A 26,883-nucleotide genomic window follows, 5' to 3' on the forward strand; every position below is an offset into this window, starting at 1 on the left:
GATCCCTGTCAGTTCCTCTATACAAGTTTTTCCTAGGATCGATCTCATCTTGCATACCATTAGTTCCGCATTGCAGACTTCAAATGCGCCCCTTACAAGAACAACTGAACATGCGAGAGCGCCAAGTGGAAGGTTCTTTTGAGGACATGCACCGATGCACCGCTCTCGCTTTTGTTACAAGGGGGCGTATTGCAGCACTGCTGCAAAACCGGCCCCCACGGCGATAGAACCACCCCCCCACCCCTCTGGTCCACTGGGGAAACGCTAGGTGCCGGCTACAGCCAGCCCTGATAGTGTTAAGCATTTACTGTACACACTCAGGCAAGAAATTATGTCACACACTCTAAGACTCCATCCAGACCAATTGTTGGGCATAGAAAGTTTTCTGTTTTAGTTCTAGAACCAATATTTACTTAGTAGCAGGTAAGTGAAACTTTTCATAAAACGTTACTTTTAGAACCACAGTGAATACTAGATTTGTAGGAACATTCACATTACTTTTGCAGATTATTTTTTAGATTACTTTCCCAACACACTCCTGACACAGTACGAGACAGTTCAGCACTTAGAAGAATTTTCAGAGAAAGCCCATCATTCAGCCCTATGGAGAAAAACGAAGTGTTAATCTTTCAGGGAAGTACACGGTTTCAGATTTGAAGTTTTGGTGGGTAGAACAACGTTCCCAAAGGTTGAGGTTTCCACTTAAACGGCAGCAAAAGCGGCACTAAGGCAGTCCGGGGCAGAGTGCCAATGTTAGCACCTCGGTTAAGGACTGTTCATGGGCAGGCCAATCGGTCTGGGGAGCCAAGCTCCTAGGGCTAAGTTAAGGGCAAAGGGGGTAACAGGTTGGCACCAAGACAATGTGCAGGGGTGCTCAGGATGTGTCACAAGCACAATGCTTTTCAATGGAGGGTGTCAGTCGCAGAAAAGGACTGCATGCTGGAACCAGAAGAAAGGACTAAGGGAACCAACGACAAAGGATAAGGATGAGGAGTTGCAGGACACCAGGACACAGTCAGTTGGGCACCTCAGAACGCAGGACCTGTGAGCACAGGGATGTCCTTTGGTGTCTGGTTCTTCCCACTGGTTCTGGTCGGGGTTATTGGGGGGGTGGGGGGGGGTGAGGCTGCAGGAGAAGGTTGGTGGTGGTCGTTCAACGCTGGATCACAGGTCAGGATCGCTGGGGTGTTGGGCCACTCAAACTCGGGCTGTGGGCTTCAGGTGCAGAGTAGTGAGGACTCCCAGATCCGCCTGGATCTGGAGTCATGGCCTGGGTTGGTGTTGGGCAAATCCGATGTCCATGAGAGATCAGAGTTTCTTGGTAAGGCAGGGCAGGTCTCCGGGGTTCTTAGAGGCTGCAGGACACGCCGAGTTCAGCTCATAGGGGTTTCTGAGCAGGAGACAGGCCGGTAGGGATGGGACCAAAGCAGTTGTCCTCCTCTTCTGCAGCACGGCTCTTCGGTCATTCTTTCTCTTGTCATGTCAAATCTGAAGAGGCATGGTTCAGGGGTGCCCCAAAATACTAGATTAAGGGGCGTTACAGGGGTGTGCAGGTTGGGACCAATGGGTCCCTTCCCTGGGGTGTCTACACCCTCTAGTATGCCACCGTTCAGTGGGAGGGGGGTTAGGCCTCTTCCTGATTGGAGGGGTCCCCCCACCTCCAAGATGGGGACTAAGAGGTGGCCTTCCCTCCGCCTTCCCCACCTGAGGTGTGGGGTTGGATAGGGTGGGCACACCTCCCTTCCTGGCTAGGTTTTCCTGCTGGTTCTTGTGCCCAAACTGGGGGTCAGAAATGGTGGGAGCAACTTGCTGATAGCAGGAAAAGACTGGGGGCAGTTAACAAAGGCAGCAGGCCTTTGTTGCTCCCTCTTCGAGGAGCCTGCCCATCCTGACGGAGGAGGCATGACACTTCTGCCCAGGATGTACTTTGTTTTCAGACGCACAGAGGCGAGGGCTCTCTAACCAGGGGTCCAGTGTAGTGATGGCAGATGGCTGGGAGTCAGTCAGAAACCACACCAGAGAGGAGGAGCTTTGCGCGCATCCGAGATGGCCGCGTGAGCACAGGGCTCCTGAGACCCTCGCCGCCCTCCGCATATATCCTGTACGATATCCTGATTATGAAGACGGGTTATTGGAGATGAAACTCAGCTGATATCTTAGTTGCTTTCAAAAATCGATTTGGACTTCGGGAACCGTCACAACGACGATTTGAACTTTCGAGGCCCACCGTACGGCGACACCTGGGGCTCGAGTCACTGAGACGCCCGGGACGTAGTTGAACAACAGCCCAAGGGGTTCTGCTCATCGCCTTGGAGTTAACTTTCGGTTTCGCTTTGTGTGGCTTTGGCCTCATTCAATCGCCAGACTGACCCGATTGCCCGAGGTCTAGCCAAACTCATCAGGTCCATCGTGTGTCACTGATCGCGAGTGTCTGTGTGCTGAGCTACACTGCCGCTACTGCCACTGGCACCCGTTTTTGAAGACTCTGGCGGGTTGACCGCGAACTGCCATTTTCACCAGGTCTCACGGGCCCCTCAGGGGCACACTGCCCAATATGGCGCCGCAGGCCCGACAACGAGAAGCGGAAAACCAAGACGCCTCTTTGGGGGGGAACTGTCCAAACAAATGTCATGGATCGATATACCCGTCCCAAGGGGTCCCCCGGAGGTACGAGTAGGACCCTGGAAGAGGCTAAGGAAGACCCCGGCCACGCCGATCGACTTGACTCTACAGGATGTCATGGGCGCCATTGCCAATATGAAGTCCTCCATTGGCCAGCAATATGAGGCTCTCGCCCTTAAACTCGACACTGTAGCTATTGACGTCACTTTGATTAGAGCGGACTTATCGAAGACTAATGAGAAGGTCAAACCGTTAGATCTGAAGACCTCCAGCCTCACGACCGATGTGTCCGACTTGCAGATGGAGGTCGGCAACCTGCGATCCTCCAATGATCTCATGGCTCGTCGACTGGAGGAGTTTGAGAATAGGGCCAGACGCAATAACGTACGTATATTCGGGGTCCCTGAAAACTCGGACAGTCCTACTGCAGATCTCCTTGTGGAGGACCTCATCCTAAATCATCTGGCCCCCACGGGACTGAGCAAATTCTTTGCTGTGGAGCGTGCGCAACGAGTGCCGGGTGGGCAACCGAAGCCGTGCGCCCCTCTAAGGCCGATCATCGCCAGAATTTTTTACTTCCGAGATAGAGACGCTATCCTGCAGGCATCGAGGGTGGGCGGCCCCGTGAAGTTCAAAAACACAATGGTGAGCTTTTACCCGAACTTCACCCAGTTCGTTCAGAGGCAAAGGATGGGGTTCCAGGGGGTGAAGCGAAGGTTGAGAGACATGGACTTAAAATATGCGAAGCTATTTCCAACTAGGCTTCTTGTCGAATATGAGGACCGGACGTTTTTCTTTGATCGTCCCGAGAAAGTGAGTGACTGGCTAGATACATTACCAAGGCGGAGCGACCGAACGGAGCACTCGGGTGGAGCTGAGGGTGGCGTGTTGGACCAAGAATGACAATATGGTTCCTGACTTCCGAACAATTAACATACTGTACAGCTGGGTTCGATGACTTTCGTACTAATTTGATTTATAGTTGCATACCCGTGGATGGCGGGGGGAGTTGGACTCTTTCCTCCTCCGGGTTTCTTTTTGTAGACTAGTTTAATGTCAGGGCGACAGGCACACTGCAAGTTGGGGTGGCTTTTGAGTCTAACGCAGGGGTGCAGGGTGGGGGGTGTTGTAACGGGTTCAAGTTGGGGGGTGGAGGGGAGTGTTTGGGTGGGTTTTATCTTTCCTCAAGGCAACGTATTGTTTACTTCTTGGATCTGGTCACTGTGTTCGCGATGGGGTGGATTTTGCATTCATTTCCGGGATGGGGGGTAGTGGGTTGAAACTATTGTGTTGGAATGTCAATGGGTTGGGGGATAGGATAAAGCGGGGAGTAGTGCTACAGTTGTTGCGACGCCTCTCCCCTGATGTTGTGCTGTTGCAGGAGACGCACTTGATTGGAAATACTTGTCACGCCATGAATCGGCGAAGATGCCGTCTCGCTGTGCACTCTGGGTTCACTTCTGGCTCTAAGGGCGTGGGCATCCTAGTCAAGACCTCTCTCCCCCTTGAAATAGACGAGGTAATTCTTGATGATAGGGGGCGCTATGCTGCTCTCACCGGTAGATGGGAGGGAAGGACCGTTTCGCTGATCTCTGTATATGTCCCGCCCGGTCTACAGACCTCGACCTTTGCAGATCTTGGGCGTGTGGTGTTGGGGCTTCCAGAGGGCTTTCTGATAATAGGCGGAGATTTCATCTCGGTTGTTTCCGGTACCCTAGAACGCTACCCCCACAGAGATCGCAGTCCTGGTTGAGTGGGTTCTTGGATACACTGGGGCTGGTAGATTGCTGGAGGCTGATGCACCCGGACCAGATACAATACACTTTCCACTCCGGGGCCCACGGCAGTCTTTCTAGACTTGACTATGTTTTGATGTCGTCGGCACAGGCCTCCTCTATCAGGGAGATTAGACACCTGGCCCGGGGCATATCAGATCACTCCCCACTGTGGCTCCAGATGAACACTAGTATGGGTAACGAAGGTCGGGTTGCTCTGATCAATCCCTGGTATCTTCGCAATCCCAAAACCCGTGCCGAGTTGATCAAGTCCCTGGATCAGTATTTCGCTGAGAATGAGGGGTCCGTGTCCTCTTCTGTATCACTGTGGGAGGCATTTAAGACAGTCATCCGTGGACAGGCACTATCGTTAATCGCTGGTGCCAAGAAAAGTAACAAGCATTTACAATGCAACGGTTTCGCCTTTGTAAAAGTTAGAGCTTTTGGCATTGTAAATGACACATTTTTTATTTATGTGTTGGTTTTGAAAACCGATAAATAAATGGCATTGTCATTTACAATGCCAATAGCTTAATATCTCGCAAATTCGAGACCTATTGCATTTGCACCCACACGCACACACACAGAGAGCCACACACACACACAGAGCCACCCACCCACACACAGAGCCACCCACACACACACAGAGCCACCCACACACAGAGCCACCCACACACACAGCCACCCACACATAGAGATAAATGTAACTCTACAAAGCAGAACCACGCTTTTTTGTAGCGCAAAGTTCAGGAAACGACTGTTCAAATTTACATTTACCCAATAATAAGGACCTGCAATTTTAGTGTAGTTCCATTCGGCCTTTTTTTGCTATAGTGGTGAACACAAATTTGTATGAGACTTCCGGTGTGAAATGTCCATCCCAGTCTCCCCAAATAACGTTGCCACACTTTAACTAATCTGCAAATATGTTTAAATAATGATGAAACTTTAAATTAATTAACCTTAACTGAAGAGTGTAGGTTCAGGCAAACACCATAGCATCAGTCTGGGTTTTCCCAATGAACCATAGCTGCAGTCACTGTCACCCACTCTATGAAAGATAGAGAAGTGTAGATAGAAATATACAGATCTTGCTGTAAAATAAGCATTTCCAGGGTGTTCTAGTACCTCTAACTCCCTGCCTAAATAAATAGTGCCCTTCCCTGTGGTCCTGGGTCTGCTTTTGCCCTTACACTAAGATCTCCTCAGACTTTCACGGAATTGTCCCACAATCTGCCTTTAATGCGCTAGCGGCGCGTTTGTTGTTCTCGAGGTGGTTGTTCATTGTTGTTACGTCTTTGCTTTCACCCCGGGCTCGGAATACTGAACCAAGCGTTCCCTTTAACCGCTGCCTCTCGCAGCCCGTGTTGGCTGGTGGTGGCTTTAACTTGCAAATCAGTCAGCCGGTCTCCAGGGAGGAGGACGCTTCCTGGTAGCGAGGGGTGAGCACCCGGACCTGCCGCTGCTGGGTGTGTTTTCATGTGCCTTATGTTCACAGAGAAAGGAGCCAGTAAATGATACAGCAACAAGCAGGTGGGGACGGTGGCCGAGGAGAGACAGGAGACTGGGAACCAAGAGAAAAGCGAACAGGACATGGGACAGGGTAATCCATATTCTGTTGAAAAACTTCCATTGTGGAAACAAAAGGAATAATCGCAGCGTGGGAGGGAGTATGTTGCAGATGGAGGGGGGGTGAATAATGTTATAATGGAGGGAATAAAAAGTGAAACAGCCGGCAGAGGATCACAAGGAGCGAGAGGGGAGGGCTCAGAGTATGAGGCAGAGGCATAGAGAAGTGATGCCCAAACTCTCAGAGGCTTAACTGGGACAGAGAGTCTAAAGAGCGGACAGGTGAGTGCAGGGACCGGTGCAAACAGAGTGGAGAAACTGATGGAGAAAGAGAGGCGTAAAGAGGCAGAGAGAGCGAAAAGAGACAGAGAAAGAAACAGGCAACTGTTTGAGAAAGAGCGACGGAAACTTCGAGGCTGAGAAAGAGGAAACGTAAGATATCGGGTGAGTAAAGATACTTCCACAAATTTATAGTACAGAACGAGAGACAAGGAACACCTAAGAAAGGTGAATGAGACTACGGGAACCATGAGAGGAGACAAACAGATGAGACTGACAAGAGAGAGACAAGCAGCGTGAAGGGGAGAGACTGCTTTCTAGAAGGGACAGCGAGGTGCCTGCCACACATCGATGTACAGCGCGTCAGCGGGACGGCCCCCAAGAGGGAGTGGTGACCACAGGGGAGCAGCGGTAACCAGAGAGGTGAGAGCCAGACCCGGGCAGAGCCAGGTGAGGAGAGACCCTGTGCCCACAGGGGGTGAGGGGCACGAGGCGAAGGCTTGCTGCCCTTTTGATGGGGTTTGATGAAGCCGGGGTGCCAGCAACGCAGCCGCAGGTGAGGAAGTGCACACCACGCTGCCAAATATAAACAAGGCACCCCCCAGCACCACACACCCAACTGGAGACAAAAAAACACGTACATATGCACCAATGCACTTATACACAATGGGGGCCGCTGCGAAGGTAACCCTAGCCTGGCTAAATAGGCGCGGGTCACCACCAAGACGCCACCGCGCCCCCTCATCCCTGCAGCACTCACTTCGAATCAAAGCCGTATGGAGCCAACGATAGCTGGGCACAGAAAGAACGTGTGTGAGGTTTCCACCGGCCGGAGACACGGACAGCGGGGGGTGGGGGGACGGAACAGGCACACAGACAGCGGGAGGGGGGGCGGGAACGGACAGCGGGAGGGGGGCGGGATAGGTTTAAGAAAAGCGCTTAGCGGCTCCCGCGAGCTGAGGAGCGCTTGTTTGTGTTGCAGCAGGGGCTGAAATCACTCTCCATCGGGCGCCATCTTAAAAGAAATGCCCAAACAAACCTAAACAAAAAAAAAAAAAAAAACACCGCCCACAGCCGCATGACGTGCACAAAGGGGCAGGATGAGAAAAACATCGCCGGAATGCCCATGAATCGCCTCGGACCATGACGGACAGATCTCTGTTCCAATGGCTAGCCTCCATTTATGGAGCTAGCCAATGGAACAGAGAGGCGGTGACCAAGCCACATACTCTTCTCAAAAGTTTTCGCCTGCGCGAACGCTGCTGCGCAGCGGACGCCAGGCGAAACCTAAAAATGAGGAGGTGGTCCGTTTAGAGACTGAAATAGCTGAGCTTGAAAGGGAATTGGAACTGGGAGTGACTCGTGATAAGCTTCATACCCTCAGCCTCAAACAACTAGATTACAAAGCCCTGTTTACGGATGCTGTGAAAGTCATGAGTAGAGAGCAACAGGGCAGACTGTATGATGTGGGAGATAAGGCAGGGAAATTGATTGCCTGGCTAGATAAAAAAGAGAGGGCGAGTCGTGTGGTTCCAGTGATTGAGAAAGCTGATGGAGTGTGTGACTGATCCGACTGAGATCGTTGAGTGTTTCGTGGACCATTTCCAAACTGTATACTCCCCAGTTTCTGATAAACCTGAGGAAGACTCTCATCTGTTGCTGCGTGACATTGCATTGCCTTGCCTGTCTGAAGCGGACAGGGACCTAATGGACGCAGCACTCTCAGCGGAGGAGGTGGCCATTGCTATTCGCTCCGTGCGTTCGGGCAAAGCCATGGGTCCTAACGGTCTCCCCATCGAGCTATACAAGTTGCGTCCTGATAAAATGGCGCCGTACCTCCGCGACATGTTTCTAGAGTCGCGGGACATCTGTTCCCTCCCTCGTGATCAGCGTCTCGCTACCATCGTGGTGATCCATAAGGAGGGGAAACCGAGGGATCTCTGTGCGTCCTACAGGCCCATTTCGCTTTTAAACGCCGAACCAAAGATTCTTGCCAAGTTGTTGGCAAACCGCTTGATAAAAGTAATTAGTGACTTGATTCACCCGGATCAGTCTGGTTTTATCCCACGCCGCAATACTGCACTCAACCTGAGGCGTCTGCACGGTGTTCTCGCGAGGGCCGCGTTTCTGCGCGAGCCGGCCATTTTGGCTTCCTTGGACGCTACGATGGCCTTCGATACACTGGAATGGCCATATCTATGGGCCGCTCTTGCGAAATTCGGCTTTGGTCCCGGGTTCATTGGCTGGGTGAAACTTTTGTATGAGGAGCCATTGGCGCAGGTGGTAGTGAATGGTCGAGTGTCTGGACCCTTTGTCCTCGGGAGGGGCACGCGGCAGGGCTGTCCGTTGTCCCCACTTCTTTTCGCCCTGGCCCTGGAACCTCTGCCCGCCTGGTTGCGATGGGAGCCTTCGATGAAGGGTATTCAATGGACCCTGGACTTCGAAGATCGCATATCGCTCTACGCAGACGATATTCTGTTGTACCTTACTTCCCCTCGAAAATCGTTGAATGTTTTGATTGATGTGCTCACCTCGTTTGGTAGAAATTCTGGCCTAGTGATCAATTGGGCCAAGTCATGTGTGTATGTGCTTTCGGGTGGTGCCCCCTCCCTGCCGCGCGGGTGCCCCGTCCAGGTCTCGCAAACCGGATTTAAGTACTTGGGGATTTTTATATCTTTGGATCCAGTGGCTCGCTATGAACGTAATCTGCTCCCTCCTCTTCAGAGGTTGAAGCTTGACGTTGTGGGTTGGCGCAAGCTACCGCTTTCGCCACTCGGGCGCGCAGCTCTTTTTAAGATGATGTCCCTACCGCGATTTTTATACGCTCTCCAGAATACATTTGACATTATTCCGGCGAGTTACTTTCGAGAGGTGGAGAGTCTTCAGAGGCAATTGATCTGGGATGGACGCCCGCGTATTGCCCTTCCTAAGCTTACACTCCCCTGGTATGACGGGGGTATAGCACTTCCGGATATCAGGCGATATATTACTGGGCCTCTCAGTTGGGAGCGATTAACCATGGAACGTACGCGCCGGCCTCTAACCCTGCATTTGAGATGGAATTAATATTTGTTACCGGGCGGGAACTACAATAGGGCGCTTTATTCCAAAGCAGCGGGAAGGGAACTATCGGGACCCACCAAGATTGCGGTACGAGTGTGGCATGACGCGAATGCGGCAATGGGATGGAGGGATCGACTGACCCGAGCAACTCCGTTGTATGCATCTGAAAGACTGGGATGCCTTTGGAAGACGAAAGGATTTGAAAAATGGGATATGATTGGTATCAGTAGGGTGAGTGAACTTTGGGTCAAGGGCAAAATCAAGACCTTCGGGGCTTTGAAGACAGAGTATGAGTTGAGTGACAGGGAATTATTTCGTTATGCACAGATTCACCACGCATTGAGTTTGGTTTTTCCTGGGGGCACTAACATCCCCGAATCTTCCCTGCTCGAAGATCGGGTGCTTGACGGCTACGTGCCCGACAGCACTATTTCTTTGATATACAAAAAATTGATTAATGATCGGTCGGATTTGTTGGTGCCTCTCAGGGAGGTTTGGACCAGTGACGGCTTAGAGTTGGACGACGAGGACTGGCAATCTGAGCTATCCTCGTCTAAAGAGGTCGCGATTCCGGCCCGTCTCCGACTCGTGCAGCTCAAAAGCCTACATCGTGTATATGTCACTCGCCCTCGCTTGATTCGTATGGGTTATTCTTTGGATGGGTTATGTAAGCGTGGATGTGGACTGGTCGGAACCTTCATTCATATAATTTGGGAGTGTCCGGAGGCAGTGGTGTATTGGAATCGTGTCCATATTGTGATGGAAAGGGCCAGGCGCTGCCTGTTGAATGTCTGGGAGCCGAATGATTATGATGTGGCACAGAAGCAGTGGGCGACCCTTGGGAATATGATTGCTAAGAGAGACATCGCACAGTTGTGGGGTTCCCAGCGGCCGCCCACGGTATCGGTATGGAAGGAGAACATGGACTGGTGCATGTTTAGAGAGAAGACGGTGTATGTGGCTAGGGGCAGACCTAGGAAGTGGAATAAAGTTTGGAGCCAGTGCAACTCTTACCGTGGAAATATATGTACGCCTCCATTCGTTGAGACTCCAGAAGTTTCCCTTTCCCCCTGATCCGACATTCCATGTCTTGTGTAACTTATGAGATTACTGCTCTTGTTTCCTCACTGGCCCCCTTGCATCAATGATTTCTGTATTATATTGTACTGCGGTTTTCCCCCCCTTTGTAGCACATGTCCAACTGTACAATTTATTGCCTTGTGTATAATTTCTTTTTCTTTATTAAAAGTAAAAAAAAAAAAAAAAAGAAACCACACCAGAGTAGGTTGTTTTTCAGGGGGCATCTCTAAGATACCCTCTGTGTGCATTTTTCATGAAATCCAGCACTGGCATCAGACTTCAGTAAAGCCACCATGGAGCCGTGGCGTTTGTGTTGACAAACTTCCAGTCCATGCATTCAAAATGGCTTCACTGCACCGACACTGTAGAGGCATATTGCTCTTGCAGCTATGCCCTCACCTGGGTATGGTACATCCTGCCTTTAATGCTATAAAGCCTGCTAGATGGTTACCCATGCCACAGGCAGTATTGGAAGGGGGGGGGGGTGGCGCACAGGGATGTGTGCCAGGTCAACTCTTCAGTTTGGTCTGCACCAAAACAAAACACCAGTCTGCAATGCAGGGTGGGGGTGTTAAGGTGAGGGGTCTCTGAGGGCGGCATAATACATGCTGCAGCCGTCAGAGATCTTCTGTGGTCACAAGGCCCTTTGTTCCAGGGGTACCTTTTACAAGGGACTTACATGTGGCCCGGAGGTGTGCCCGTTGTGGGTACAATGGTTCAATTTTAGGAAAGAACACAGGTGCTGGGGCCTGGTTAGCAGGATCCCAGCACACACTCAGTCAAGTTGTCAGCAGGTATCTGGCAAAGAGTTGGGGGGGGGGGGTAACAATGCAAAAAGGGACACTTTGCAAAGATGGCATCTGCCCTTATGACCCCATTTGATCTTTTTCTAGATCTACTTGATAGAGAGACCTTCACCTTATCATTTTGTAAATAGGTCTGCTTCTCCGTTGTGCCATATATTTGCCATACCCAATGAGAATGCTAGTTGTGGATTCTCTATATTTTGAATGATTGTCATTGTATGAATAGGGTGCAATTTTTTTTCTGACACTCCAAGATGTCACCTGCCTTTGCGGCCCATTACAAGCTCTTATACAATAGCATGAATATAAATGGAGGGCTCAACTGTAATTGCTGACAACATACTCTCAGCACCCTTAGCCGCATGGGCATGATAGTTGCAGTCCCGGGTTATAGCTTTTACTGCATTATTCCTGGGCGGGACTTCCATACTTTGGTCCCGGAGACTAACTGTGTAAGATGCATCCACCACTAGGTTCGGATCCTCATGTCAATAATTCTTGATAGTCAGGAGGTAAACGCTAGGACATCATCCTTATATAAGAACACTACCTTTATATAAAACTAGTAATGTTTCTATTTGTATATATAACTTGCAGATGCATGTTGAAATAGGTACATGTCTTCAGTGCTACAAAAAAAAATATCCCTTAAGTGGATAGTGCAAATCAGAAAGTATATTTATGCATTGTTTTGTTGTTCAGATCGCTTAATACAAAGAAAAAAACATTGGGTGCTCACATTCAGTGATTCGTGACTACTTTGTCGTGCAGATTTGGTATCCCCAGATTCGAAATGCATTGGGACCTACTTGTGTTTTTATATGAAGAAAAATGAACAGGAAACAACAAATATTTAATTGTTGAATAAAACCAGTGATTCGAAGATCAATTCAATAAACTAATTGGTAACTTATCTAGCCTCGTCTAATGTCCTAGCACACACCGTGGGTTCAGGGTGCTGCCAGGCCTGTGAAGCCCAGGTCAAGAGTGGTATTACATGAAAATACCTTTTTTCCACAAACATCTACACTATTAATTGTTTTTCTGTTTCCATTGGGGTCTGTTCCTTTGAGAAGGGTGGAACATTGTCAGAGAAAACAATAAGAATCTGATATGTATCTATTTGACGTCTTACAAGGTGAATCATTTTTGTGCTGACTTTAGTTTTGTTTAAGTTTGGGAAATACCACTGCTTAGAATTTACCTCTGCTGTAATCATAGGTTTAGCTATAGAGATTAGCGCCTAGTTTGCACACAGTGTTTAAAGAGGAACCACAAAGCCACAAGCTGTAAACCCTGCAGGCATTGTAAACATTCCTGGAACCTGAGTAACTTAGTCTGAGTGTCCCCATTGTTAGGCTCCGTTATATTAGAAATGCATACTCACACAAGCATCATTCTTCAAGCATTCTCTTCAAATTTTGGATCCAGAGCCAAGTTTGGTTTGATCTCAACCAGTGTCACAATATATAATCACAAAAGCCTAACCCTTAGTCTGGAAGACTACCCGTCGATTCCCCTGCCTCAATACTATTATTAGAGACTTCTGGAGACTATTTTTGGAACTGATTCTGATTCTGTACAGGGCATCCGTCATGTACCCCATAATGAAAATAACGATGAAGAAAAGGAAAATTGCTCTCCCCTTACTGATTCTAGTTTATATTTAGACCCACAAATGCTAGTGGCTTTGAAGCCTATCTTGAGACTCAGTTGAACTTCATTTAGCCCCCTGCCGAAGAAGGCTCTTTTTAGGTCTCACCTGGCATTGCAATGCGAATGCGCTGCTTGCTCTGCAAGGGCTTCTTTGAATCAATACGGTTTCAGAAGCCTTCAGAGGCGGACTTGAAGCCCCGCCCATCTTTTTAATTCGCTGGTGTCATACTCCATGCTAAACGCTGCCTCACGATTAAAAAGGACGCTTCTTAGTCCCTCCTTGTTACCGTCCTGTCCACTTTTAGACCCGCCCACCGAGACTGGATGTTTTACTTGCGGCGTTACACGTTCGGCATTGTATACTCAGTGAGCACTACTTTCTTTCAGATGCTCAGCTGCCCCCTCGCTGGCCAGCCGCGGTGCTTGGGGCTCGCTGTCCAGAGGTGCGCTGTGACCGTCTGTTCATGTTTTACAGTGGCAACGCCCTCTAAATTGTATATTTTTTGTATTTCTTTAATGAGCTTGGCGCCCACTAGGGACACTACTCTCACTTTATTTATATTTTTGTGGGCGTCCGCTTCAGGGACACTGCGCTCAGTTTTTTTGCTTTAAAACTGAGCGCATCGCCTATTGAAAGACACCTAGTTCGGTTGTTGGACTTGGCCCTCTTGGCAGGGTCATCCCTCAACTTTTTGCCTTCCTCCAATATTCTCTCTGACCTGTTATTGTTGGTTAATTTTAACACTGAGCACAACACCCGCTTCAAGGACACCGCGCTCAGTGTTAAAGTTAGAAAAATTAAAAAAACGAGCGCAGTGTCCTTCAAGCGGTGCCACGCTCAGTTTTAAACTTAAGCATTTGCAATGCAATCGGACCGATTGCATTGCAAATGCTTGTCTTTATTTTTATATCAGCCGTGTGACCAGTGCTAAAACTCTGGCCTCATTTGTCACGCCGTCCGTCCGCGTTGTCTGTTTGTGCAGGCGGTGCTGTGTTTGCCCTTACTTGTCTGGTGATTTGGACGGCGAGCCCGGTAGATCACGTGACTGAGGACAGCTTTAGTGTGCAGAGCATGGCTGAGGTAGGAAGGCGTAGCGATGAGGGTGGGCCTTGTCAGGAGCAATTACAGGGTTGAATTGAGGTAACTGAATAATTGAACAGCCTCCCTCCCAAATTAATGATTTAGGCCGTGAATGAAAAAGTTGTTAATTGAAGTGATAAAAACGGCCTTATATTTAGCTCTTTATTTTAATTGTCTGCCGGTTTCGACGGTTTGAGCCATTTCATACTTGTATTTAAAAGCCCAAGCCAGTGTTTCGAGGCACATGCCTTATTTTTTCCTTTTTAGTGGATGTTGTCCGGGGCCTCATCTTGTGACTGCTATTCTTCTTCCGGCGACGAGCGAGATGTGTTTTGCAGTCACCTTGAAGAATGCGTGAGCTGCATGTGAATACTGCTTCATCAAAGCGTCTGAAATGCAGTGGAAACAGTAATGTGTTTTTTTTCCTAGTGACATTTCTTCTCGAATTTAAGAGAGTTTAAGCTATTGGCATTGTAAATGACAATGCCTTTTATCTATGTTTTTAAATTGCAAAAGAAAACAAAAAAGGCATTGTCGTTTAGAATGCCAATAGCTCAAACTCGCTTAATTGAGAGACCTATTGCATTGCAAATGCTTGTTTATTATGTGATGACACAGAGGTGTTAGAGTTGCAATTGTCTGCATGGAGACCTAGGCAAATTTGCTCACAGACATTTTACTGCCAGGCCCTGTAACATCTGAACCATTGCTACCCTTCAGTTAAGCCCTGCTGGATGCCTTGATGGTGGCCTGTTCCAGCAGTGAGTTGACCTATTTTGCTACTCCCCATAGGGCTGCACTGAAGTAGCCAGTCTTCCTGATAAAATATCAGACACCCGAATGCCTACTTGTACCGGCATCTGCCAGTAGGTAAACCCTAATGCATTTTCCAATAGACTGTATTCTTCTCCGCCTTCTGGCTCTGGGGGTCCCTTAATGCAGTTTTCCTTTTTGTGGGCTGTACACTCATGCCCTCTGTGATATGGCGAGTAGGATCTTGCCTGCCTTACCCGAGCATGCCAGGATTTTGTTCGATCTGACAGTTTACAATGGGCATGATGGGGGGGAAGTACATTTTGAAATCCCCAAGGATTTCATTGGCTGTGCGGAGGGCAGGAATGTGGTGGTCCGGTGCCATGCTTGGAGTCATCGGCTCCATCCTCAGGTTGTTTTTTTTCCGCCATCAGGTCCGGATGTGTTTCCTGCACTCCGGTTTGGAACCGATTTTCCATCGGCGCGCAATCCTCACCCAGTTCGACGGTATTATTTCGATCGCGGTTTCCATTGATGCGACTCTTCACGACTTCGAAGTCTTCGATTCCAGTCATCGGCGAAGGCCTTACGGCCTACCTGTGCCTTACTCTCTGGCTCATGGAAAGGACGCCATTCAAGAAGTGTCCTCAATGTGGGTCGAAGTTTCCCCACACCGATCTACATGAGGTGTGTAACCTTTGCCTCTCACCGGAGCACAAGGCCAGAGACTGTTCCGCTTGTGCCTCCTTCCGCTCCAAGAAGACGATTCGGGACCGGTGAGCTCAAAGAACCATGGATCGCTCGTCAGCTTCGATCCCGGGCGACATCTTTGAAGAGGGCGTCGACGTGCAGGAGCAACAACATGGCGCCGACAGCGACTCCGACGCCGAAGACTCAGTTGTCGAGGACATCACTCCAGCACAGTGGGTCGTGAGTACGAACGTCGACACCCTCCAAAAAGGCTTCGGTCACACCCTCGTCTTCGGGCCCGGGTGAACACCGAGAGACTGCTTCCCATGCCCCACCTTCGAGCTCGGCTAAGAAGCCTAATAGACGACGCGGGCTGAAGTCAGCCTACGTCCGGTGCCGGCACACACCTACCGGCACCGAAAAAGAAGCCATCTTCCACTTCCACACCAGCTGCTTCCACATCTAAGCACTCAGCCCGAAGACTGGCACCGGCTCCTCGTCACCAAAACCACACTCTGAGCTGAGCAAGAAATTACCACCGAAAGTACCCGACTCCTATGCTTCGGAGTCAGAAAGACCATCGGAGCCGAAAAAAGCTTCGGAGCCGAAAAAACCACATGTCCCATCAGACAAAGAACAGGTTTCTAAACCAAGAGATACTGCAGATTCGGTGCCGAAACAGCCTACGGAACCTAGAACCACGCCACCGAAGGAGCTACCTCCCTCAGAGGAACTATTCCATCCAGATCCTACACAAAAGACTCTGGTTAAAGATCCCAAAACTGGTCGATTAACTCTCAGTTCTAAAACACGCCCATTAGAGACGCCTGCACCGGCTCCTCATCCTAAGAAGGACTTTGCAACTTCTCCTCTAAGAATACCTTCTCCTCCTGCTCCTCCTCCTCCTCTTCCTCCCTTGCCACACCACTCCCCTACACCATCTCCTACTCCATTAGAAGATAACGATGGGGATAACACCTCTGATGACACGGTATGGTGCAGATATTGAGCCACTAGATAATCCTAGTCCTCCTGGCTCAACTGACCCTTGGGATGATTATAGTACCCCAGACGTCCCTAACATCCCACAAGATGACATTTACCCCTCCAGGCCTTTCCCACCAGAGGACACTATGGGATTCAACCAACTTGTCCATTGAGCTGCCCAATATCATGGAGTTGACCTACTTACTGACCCAGTAGACGAAGACTTCCTTATGGACACCTTTGATACAACACAAAGGTCCACCTCAATTTTACCCATGTTTAAAGGGGTTATAAAGCATGTGCAAGAGGTCTTCAAAGACCCAGTTAGGGCTCGAATCCTCAACACCCGAATTGAGAAGAAGTATAAGGCTGCCCCCACAGACCCAGCCTACATTAAAGGACCTGCACCACTAGACTCCCTTGTAGTCTCCAATACACCCAAAAGAGCCAATTCCCAAACATCAAGCGAGGCTCCCCCACCAGATAAAGAGTCTAAACTCCTAGACGCATCAGGCAAGCGGACAGCGTTACAGGCAGCAAACATTTGGCGTATTGCTAACACTCAGGCATTATTATCAAGGTACGACAGGGCACATTATGACGAATTAGAATCCATAATGCAGCACCTTCCCGACAAGTACAAAAATAGGGCCAATGAACTTATACAAGAGGGTAGAACCATCACCAATACCTCTATTCGTTGTGCCCTAGATGCAGCAGACACCGCTTCCAGGGAAATAAATACCAGTGTCCTTTTGCATAGGCATGCCTGGCTACGCATTTCAGGTTTCAAACCTGAAGTACAAAGTGCCATACTCAACCAACCCTTTGATCAGCAACACTTATTTGGACCTGATGTGGACGTATCCCTTGAAAAAATGAAAAAGGATACGGACACAGCTAAATCTATGGGAGCCTTGCAGTCGCAAGCTCCCAGACGTTCTTTTCGTCGCTTATCCTATAGAAGCATCACTAGAGGCTACTCCTCAGATAGCCCCTCTACTTCTTACAAAGCCCCTACCCAATACACCTACACTAAGGGCTACCAAAGAGACGGTTACAGGGGCAACAATAACAAAGGCAGAGGCAAAATTAACAACTCCTGCTCTGCCTCCACCCCTGCCCAATGACTTTCCTCCACTTCCCCCTCACCATTCCACTCCTGTAGGGGGAAGACTACAACAATTCCTTCCTGTCTGGACCAACATCACATCAGACAGGTGGGTGCAACAAATTATCGAATCCGGTTACTGTCTAGAACGAACATCTGTCCCCCCAAACATTCCACCCAAACAACGTCCAATGTCACAAGAGCATCTATTACTGCTAAAGCAAGAAGTAATATCCCTACAGGAAAAAAACTGCAATAGAACCAGTTCCTCTGCACCAACAAAACAAGGGAGTTTACTCTTATACTTTCTTATCCCAAAAAAGGACGGCTCTCTAAGGCCTATTCTAGACCTCAGATCTCTAAACATATACATACAGTCAGACCATTTTCACATGGTCACACTTCAACAAGTCCTTCCTCTTCTGTTACAAAAACTACTTCCCATTCACAAAGCTCACAGGAAGTATCTCAGATTTGTAATAGCACTATCAATTCAAAGTACTCCCATTCGGAGTCACAACAGCACCAAGAGTATTCACCAAGTGCCTTGCAGTAGTGGCAGAACATTTAAGAAGACCGCACATCCACGTCTTCCCATACCTGGACGACTGGCTCATAAAAGCCAGCTCCTACAACCAGTGTGTAGAACACACTCATACCACTATCCAACCGCTTCACAACTTGGGGTTCACAATAAACCACACCTGGTCCCATCTGCAACCGTACAAAGTACAACAGTACCTCGGTGCCACAATAAACACCTTGACAGCGCTAGCCTATCCCACTCCAGTAAGGATAGCCAGCATGCAAGCTCTTCTTACAAAGTTTCAGCCACAACACTCCCTTCCAGCACGAGTGTTCATGCAGCTCATAGGGATGATGGCCTCTTGCATTTTCATAGTGCCCCATGCAAGACTACAAATGCGTCCTCTCCAAGAGTGCTTAGCACGCCAATGAAACAAGGTTCATGGTCAATTAACAGATCTAGTGTTGGTGGACGGTCGGACTCATTGTTCTTTGCAGTGGTGGAACACCAAAAACCTTTCCAAAGGGCGACCGTTCCTAGAGCTAGTTCCTCAGATAGTCTTGACAGCGGACGCATCGCTCTCCGGCTGAGGAGCCCATCTACTGCAACACACCATGCAAGGCATGTGGACACCACAACAAAATTACTCCATATCAATCATCTAGAGTTACTAGCCATATTCCTAGCATTAAAAGCTTTGCAAAAGCAAATTACAAACAAGGCTGTGTTAGTCCACACGGACAACATGATAGCCATGTATTACATACAGAAACAGGGCGGAACACACTCCCTGCAACTCTACCAGCTAGCACAGAACATATGGCAGTGGGCTATACCTCAGAACATATTCCTCTTAGCCCAACATGTTCCAGGGGTACAAAACACCATGGCAGATCTGTTGAGCCGTCAGACACAACAGATCCACGAGTGGGAACTTCATCCGCAAGTTCTTCAACCATTCTTTCAGTTGTGGGGACAACCTCAGATAGACCTCTTTGCCACCCACCGAAACGCCAAATGCCCAAGCTTCGCCGCCAGATATCCAAACCCACTGTCAAAAGGCAATGCGATATGCATGAACTGGTGAGGCAGATTTGCGTACGCTTTTCCGCCTCTCTCACTCATACCACTAATAGTGTGCAAATTACAGCAACATTCCCTAACCCTTATTCTAGTTGCTCCAACGTGGGCCAGACAACCGTGGTACACCACATTGCTTCAACTTTCCGTAGTACCGCACCAAAAGCTATACCTATCTCCACGCCTCTTAACCCAGAACCATGGAGAGACTAGACACCCGGACCCAGCTCAGCTCAACCTTGCGATCCGGCTCTTGAGGTCCTAGAACTTGGTTACCTTAACCTTCCTCCTGACTGCATGAACGTCATTAAAGAAGCTAAACGTCCAACCACTAGAGCATGCTATGCAGCCAAGTGGAAACGTTTTGTAATATATTGTCACTACAACAACATCAATCCCCTAGATGTGTCTATTCAACACATCATAGGCTACTTACTACACCTCCAAAGATGTAACTTAGCCTACATGTCTATTAGACTGCATCTTGCTGCCATAGCAGCATATCTACAAAATAGACATAATTTATCACTTTTCAGAGTACCTGTTATAAAAGCCTTTATGGAAGGCCTTAAAAGAATAATTCCTCCCAGAGTACCACCTTCACCGGTGTGGAATTTAAACATTGTTCTCACACGGCTAATGGGAACTCCCTTTGAACCTTTATATAAATGTGAACTACAATTCTTACTATGGAAGTTTGCGTTCCTAGTAGCTATTACTTCTCTATTGAGAGTTAGTGAATTACAAGCACTAACCATTCAGAACCTTTCCTGCAAATGCATCATATTAAGGTTGTTCTCCGTACTAATCCTAAATTCCTTCCTAAAGTAATTTCTTCCTTCCACCTCAATCAATCTTTGGAACTGCCCATTTTTTCTCGCAGCCACAAACGGTCGCAGAATGAGCTCTTCATACCTTAGATGTCAAAAGAGCATTGCTATACTACATTGAGAGAATACAACCCGTTCGTAAGACCAAACTTTTCGTGTCTTTCTCACCACCACACAAGGACAACCCTATATCGAAATCTGGGTTAGCTAGGTGGATTGTCAAATGTATACAAATTTGCTACCACAAAGCTAAACGTACGTTATCTGTTCCTCCTAAAGCCCACTCAACAAGGAAGATAGGGGCTTCAATGGCATTTTTAGGGAACATTCCCTTAGATGACATCTGCAAAGCAGCTACATGGTCTACACCGCACACATTCACAGAACACTATTGTGTAGATGTGCAAACTAAACAACAAGCTACTGTGTGCCAGGCTGTACTCAAAGCACTACTTCAAACTACTGCAACAGATACTGGTGGTCGCCGCCGCTAAGAGGTTACTGCTGTATAATCTGTGCAACAGTGTTATCTGCAGCTCATATGCCTTGAACGGAAAATTCTACTTACCAGTATGCATCTGTTCTTGGCATGTAGAGCTACAGAGTTACACACGCCCACCTGCCTCCCCCGGCTAACTTTATCTGTTCCAGTATTATCTTAATTAGATACAGCTTACATGGACATCCTTCCTTTTTCTTACAAAGCTTCATCATTTCCCTACTGGCGAAAAACAATCTGAGGTTGGAGCCGATGCCCATGCGCAATGTGATCCAAAGGAGGAGTCACCTATCTCGTGACTTCCAAAGAACTTTTCAGGACAAAAACAAGTGAAAACATCCAGGCCCAACACTAGATGGCGAGCTATGTAACAGTGTGTAACTCTGCAGCTCTACATGCCAAGAACAGATGCATACTGCTAAGTAGCATTTTCCTTTCTCTCAATTATTGTATAAAATTGGCAGCTCCACACATATTTTACAATTCAGACATTGCAATGATATTCAGTTAGCCCTTTTAAAAATGAAATCAAATACACAATTGCCACTATAATATGGCCTGGTCTTCTAAAGTGTAAAAGTAGTCAAAGGGTGATTTTGGTATCAGAAACATTAGGGAAGGGACTTTGAGCATTATTTGGACCACTTTCCCTTCTGACACCTACTCTCAGCCAGGATCTGTGTGCCAAAAGAGGTTACTGATGGCCTATTATGGAGTGGGCCAATGTCTGTTTTTTTCTTGCTAAAAAGAAAGCAATGTTTTGAATGTAATTCTTTTCTTGGCCAGTGCCTGGTGCTCACCTTGAGATAGACTCTAGCCCTCCCAGGAGTGCCTGCCCCCAAGTTTGAAGGCCTCTGGTCTATATATACCCTTTATATCTTGCATAGTTAGGTTACCTAGTCTGTAAAATGTTTCCTTATTTTCTTCGCTCACTCAGAATGGTGTCTAATTTCCTGGACCACCTGAAATGGCAGTTTCAAGCCTCAGTATCTCTAGGTTCAACACTTGAAATGTTGTCTTGGCGGGCAAGCTTCTCTGCGCTCAATGTAGTACTACACTCTAGTTGTATATATCACTGAATCAAAACAAATAGACTGTTTCTCTGGTTCTATGAGATTTAAACTACTCAATTTATTCATGAAAGAATAAGCCAAAGCATGCTCCTCATTTAAAGCCTTACATCTGAAGAGACCCACTTATTTGATGAAGCTCCTCACATCTTGTGCCGCCTAAAAGGTTTTAGACATTGAATCTCAGTTCGAAATTCCTCATTTCAATCCTCATGTATGGAAACTCTACTTCTCTGTACTTCTCTCGTGCAGTAATCTCTTCTTGGAATCTTCTTTCCACCATTAAATTAGAACCAAATCAACCTTTCTCACATTCAGCAACCTTCTAAAAATACACTTTTTTTCTGCCTCTATCCAATTTCTTCTCCACCCTAATGTGTATGTTTTGCAGCATTGTTTACCCAGTTATTGGTATCATCTGGATCATTTAATGTAACTACTTTGCTCAAGGTTATTTTTGTTTATGGAATTCTGTACCTTCATATTCTTGTAGTGCAGGTGCACTATGTGTAACTGTAAATAATTCTCATATTTTGGTTGTTAGAAGGTACTGCAGGAGCAGTTCAAATTAACCTTACAGTCGCAATCCCAGACCAATACATTGCATAGCAATCATTTAGTCAGATTTATGAACTCAATAGATAACATGGTTTTGATATCAACTCGTACACTGGAAGAAAGTTCAGATTTGTGAGATTTTGGTGCCTGGTGGTATTATTGGCCACTGCTTATCAGGCTCTTCGTAGTTCTCCCAAACACCTAGAGGTTGAAGAGGTATAGTTAAGAGATTATTACCTTCTCTGGGATCCCTTAATATGGAATAAAAATGCCCTCACCCAATTTTAGTGGTATGCTTCCTCATAGGGCTTCTACTACACACCCTGTGTCACCATCAACAGGGGTGGAGCAATATATTATTTTCTGTCAGTCACAATGTATATTAAGGGATGCACAATTAAAAGTGCAATTCAAACTACCTTAATGGTATCCACTCACATCCTAGTCTAATTTATTCTGGGTCCCCTAGGTAGTGTTTAAAACAACATGAGATGGTCTTGGGGTAAAAAGCAAGCCAGATGATGCCAAAGGAAGGTTTTGAAAGAGCACCCAGGTAAATCTGCACCACTGAAGTGTTCTTTCTATGCTTCATGTGGTATACATTACAAAAACATTTGTTAGCACTGTTCTGCATCTTTATTCACTGTGATGATAGCACTTTTCTAATCACGTATTATAGTTTTCCTTTTAATGTTGAACTACTTTTGATACATGTATACATACAATGGCTATAGAAAAATACCTAAAGTGATGACTGCTCATGAGTTTATTTCCTCCGTCTTTGAGTATGCTGCATTCTTTTGTAATAATTACGTAACAAAATTGTTAGATCTGAATTTTTGTATTTATTTATTTTTTAAACTAATGCATTGCACTAATAAAACCCAGACTCTAGATAACTTTACAATTGTTGGCCTCATACTCCATTTTGTTTGTTACGTTTGCTGCCAATGTTCTGCAACAAGTGGATGAACTTGTATTTTCATTTAATGTGTTTCACAGGCAAAGACAACAACCTTGACAAGCTGTTTTCAGTAGAACTGTATTTGCCCAGGTCTTACCTACCCTACTTAGTTGAAACTCAGAAACTGTAGCAATATTTTTAGTACATGTGGCGTACGTGAGAAGCTCCATATTGTTGAATTATGAGAGATTTTCAAAATTTATTTACTTGCAACTGTTTGGCTTTAGTCAACTCTGATTGGTTTATTTTGTGGGGGATCATGTGCAACTGTATTGAATATTTGGAATCCATTTTTCAGAACCTTATAAAAATGTGCTCTTTTTGTATGTGATTTAGATCCCGATATTACTGACCTTAGGAGGTGAATCAATACCGGATTTTTCTCTCATTCCGTACCTTGTATTTTGCTGACCTGATCTTTACTCAACTATTTGATTCTGTACTTCAATTGAACTTTGCACTCCGATTTATTGATGAATTGATTTTGGCTATATTAATTGCATTCTGTGACTTTCAATCTGAAAATAAACCTTAAGAGTTTAAGGCGTCCTTGTCTGTCATTCTTGTAGGTCCAAGTAGGTTCTGTGTTTACAAATTGAAATGTACCATTTAAAGTGCTTGTAAGAAACCGAAACAGAAATGCTGCAATGAGCACCAAAATCCCCAGAGGATTAGGACCGCTCCCGGTCCACCAGTCGTAGAAGGCAGCGGGGTGTAGAGCAACGTCAAAACCAGCCCTCATACTTTAATACATTTTAAAATATTTTGGTAAATATTAAAACTCGACTGGGAGGGAAAAAACAAATGGCTGCATTGTTTTGGTTTTGCAAAAAATTTAATTTAATTGCACTAGTTTTCTAGGCTCTGATCTTATTGACAGTTTGTATGATTCACCCATTTATAACAGTATCTGTACTATAGATGTTTTGAAGCTTATAGATGCAAAGTTGAGTAAAGCAGCTCCAATATATTGGACACTTTCAATATTGCTGTTGGCATTCAGCCATTGTGCTTATATGGTTTTTTTCCGATTTAGAAGTTAAACAAAGTTGTTTAAATTGGTACTTTAATGTGTAAAAAGGAAAGTTGTTCTTGTTTAATACCACGTGTTTTGGGATTCAGAATGTAAAAACACAACAGTTCTGTGCAGGAAATACAGGTTACCAGTTTTCTGCGCTTGGCATGATTTTCTTTTTATTGAATCATTTATGTAAAACAAGACTGGTTTTACCTCCGATTATACATCATTTGTATTGTGCAAGTATTGCAGCAAAGCATAATATTTATTGCTTTCTGTCTACTTCTGTTTCACCAGTAGCTGTCAGTACATTGCTATTGTGTTAATACCAGCCATTAAATTAAGTTCCATGAGCGTTTGTAAGGTCTATTTCACATTATCATTTCGAAATGTGTTCCTTTGTGTTTGACTCCAAAATCAAGGAGAAGACGTGTTGAAGTTTTCTTCTGTTATACACTGCTTTTGTGCTTTTAAATAGAAGAGATAGCATTCCCACTTAAAGAGAAAATCTAAATCTACTGAATGTGTCAGTGAATGAATGCTCCACTACCCAGGTGACTTTGTAGCGAACAAGTACAGTGAAAATGTTTTGAACAGCTGAGGTCTGTGTTTATAACCAGTTTATTGCTTTTTCCTCCTCTAGATGATGTCTTACATACACTGAGTGGAGCCATGTCCTTGCTGCGCCGATGTAGAGTGAATGCAGCCCTCACCATCCAACTCTTCTCTCAGCTCTTCCACTTTATCAACATGTGGCTTTTCAACAGGTTGGTCACTGAGCCCGACTCAGGCTTGTGTTCCCATTACTGGGGAGCCATCATCCGTCAGCAGCTGGGGCATATTGAGGCGTGGGCCGAGAAGCAAGGCTTGGAGTTGGCAGCTGACTGCCACCTGAGCAGGATTGTGCAGGTTTGTGCCCTTTCTTTATTTTAATTTGTGCACTATTATCGATGAAGTTGTTGCATAAACATTCATTGTTTGTTCGGATAATTTTTTGTTTGGGGCGCCCAAAAGGTTTTTTTATTGTCATAATAATGTCCGGCACTTCACTTTTGAGGACCCAAAGAATTAAAAAATTGGTATGAACTTTGCAAAAGCCAAAAATAAACCACAAAAATAAATCTTAAGTCAAATATTTTTCAGTCGCATCTGTTAAGCATCAGTAATAGCCATAAATAATCATTGAGTGAAAATTGTTTTGAGGATGGTTCTGTAAGCAGGTGTCGATGACTAAGATGCCTGTGGTGGCTTTGTCGTCGTCGAAGGTGACGACGTTGATGAGGATGTCGACGGCTATGGTGATGACGGCTACCACGTCTACAACGACGACGGCTGTGGTGACAACGGTTTCGACGATGGCTGCGTCGACATCGTCCATATCTTCGTCGACGACTCTCACATGGTCGACGGTCCTGCCGACTACCTCATCGACAAAGGAAAACATTTCCATTTCTGTCAGAAAGCTACAGATTACACCGGAGATTACTTCCCCCAGGAGGGTGACTCCTGTACCTCCTGCACTCCTCCTTAAAGAAGAGGGATCTGATGAGGATGATGGACCGTTTGGCTATGCGGATAGCCCTTCGCAATTACATGTCAAGTGTCAGGACACAGACTCTGATGGGGAATATGTAGAGGAACAGCAATATGATCCTTTCTCGGATTATCAGGACCACTGCAAACAGGAGATGGTCTCTATGCCTTCCTCCCTACTACCGGACTTGCAGTCTGTGCTTTTGGACTATAGGAGGAGATTCGTAACACAACCTACAGCTCCAGTTGTGGTGCCAGTTACAGCTGTTCCGCCTGCTACCCCTCAATAGCCACTGCCTCAACCAATGCCTGTGGCCCAGGACGCACCACCTATCGTGCCTCTCATTCAGGATGACACCTTTGATGAGGACCAGGGCAACGTCACAATACCAGATCCAGATGCATAGTGGGATGACTGACATTCCTGATCCGGCTTCTCCTTCACCAGCACCTGTTGATTCTCGCCCTGCAGACATAAGGGGTTTCCATAATTTGATGGAAAGGGCCACTAAGAGATTTGAAGTGCCCATGCCCACGGTGCAGTCTGAATGCTTCCTTTATGACTTCAAGGAGACTTACAAGAAATCAGTTTGTTCTATTCCTATTGTTGGGCATGTCTGGGATGAGGGGGTAAAAGTTATGCGGAGTCGAGCCACTGTAATTCCGGTACTGCCTCGCCTTGAAAAGAAGTATAAGGCTCCGAACGATAGCCCGGTCTGCTTGGTCACCCAGCCTAAACCGGACTCTGTCATCTCTGAGGCTGCTCAAAGAAAGTTCAGAAATCCTTCTGCTCCCCCATGACACCTCGGGATAAAGAGGGCAGACACCTCGATAACACGGGCAAGAGGTTTTCCTCCATGTCCAGCTGTTGGTAAGGGCTGCGAACGCCTTAGCGTACTTGGTCGCTATGATCACCAGATGTGGTGCAACCTCTCCCCCTATCTGGACCAATTGCCGGAAGATGCGAAAAAAAAGCGAAGAAGATTATTCAAGAGGGAGAGATAACATCTGCTGAAGTCATTGACTGTGCAATGGACATTGCAACACTGCGTTCCGCTCCCTGGTGGGCGCTGCTGTCCGTCATCAAGGCTGGCTACGGGCTACATGGTTTCGTCTTGAGGTCCAAAACAAGATCTTGGATCTTCCCTTTGATTGGGGAGGCGCTCTTTGGGAAACATTTTGACGATGCGCTCCAGGACATTAAGAAAGAAACGGAAACCGCAAAATCCTTAGGGACTCTGCAGTACTGCAAGGTCCCCTTCCGTGGAGTCAGAAGTAATGCTACGTACAGAGGTAGATACCAGCAACAACAGTATTCCTCATATGGATCAAA

At 46.9% G+C, this 26,883-nt stretch overlaps 1 protein-coding gene across 14 annotated transcripts in view; it reads left to right on the top strand.

Annotated features, from left to right (window-relative positions):
• AFDN (afadin, adherens junction formation factor) overlaps positions 1 to 26,883 on the top strand; it is a 1,642,835-nt gene that overhangs the window by 718,317 nt on the left and 897,635 nt on the right. For all 14 annotated transcript variants that reach the window (XM_078648844.1, XM_078648846.1, XM_078648851.1 and 11 more), the window contains one exon: positions 24,661 to 24,926. In XM_078648844.1, the coding sequence (XP_078504970.1) occupies positions 24,661 to 24,926 (266 nt within the window). The remainder of the gene's footprint in view (positions 1 to 24,660; positions 24,927 to 26,883) is intronic.

This window comes from Lissotriton helveticus, chromosome 6 (genome assembly GCF_964261635.1).
Source record: "Lissotriton helveticus chromosome 6, aLisHel1.1, whole genome shotgun sequence".
Classification (NCBI taxonomy): domain Eukaryota; kingdom Metazoa; phylum Chordata; class Amphibia; order Caudata; family Salamandridae; genus Lissotriton; species Lissotriton helveticus.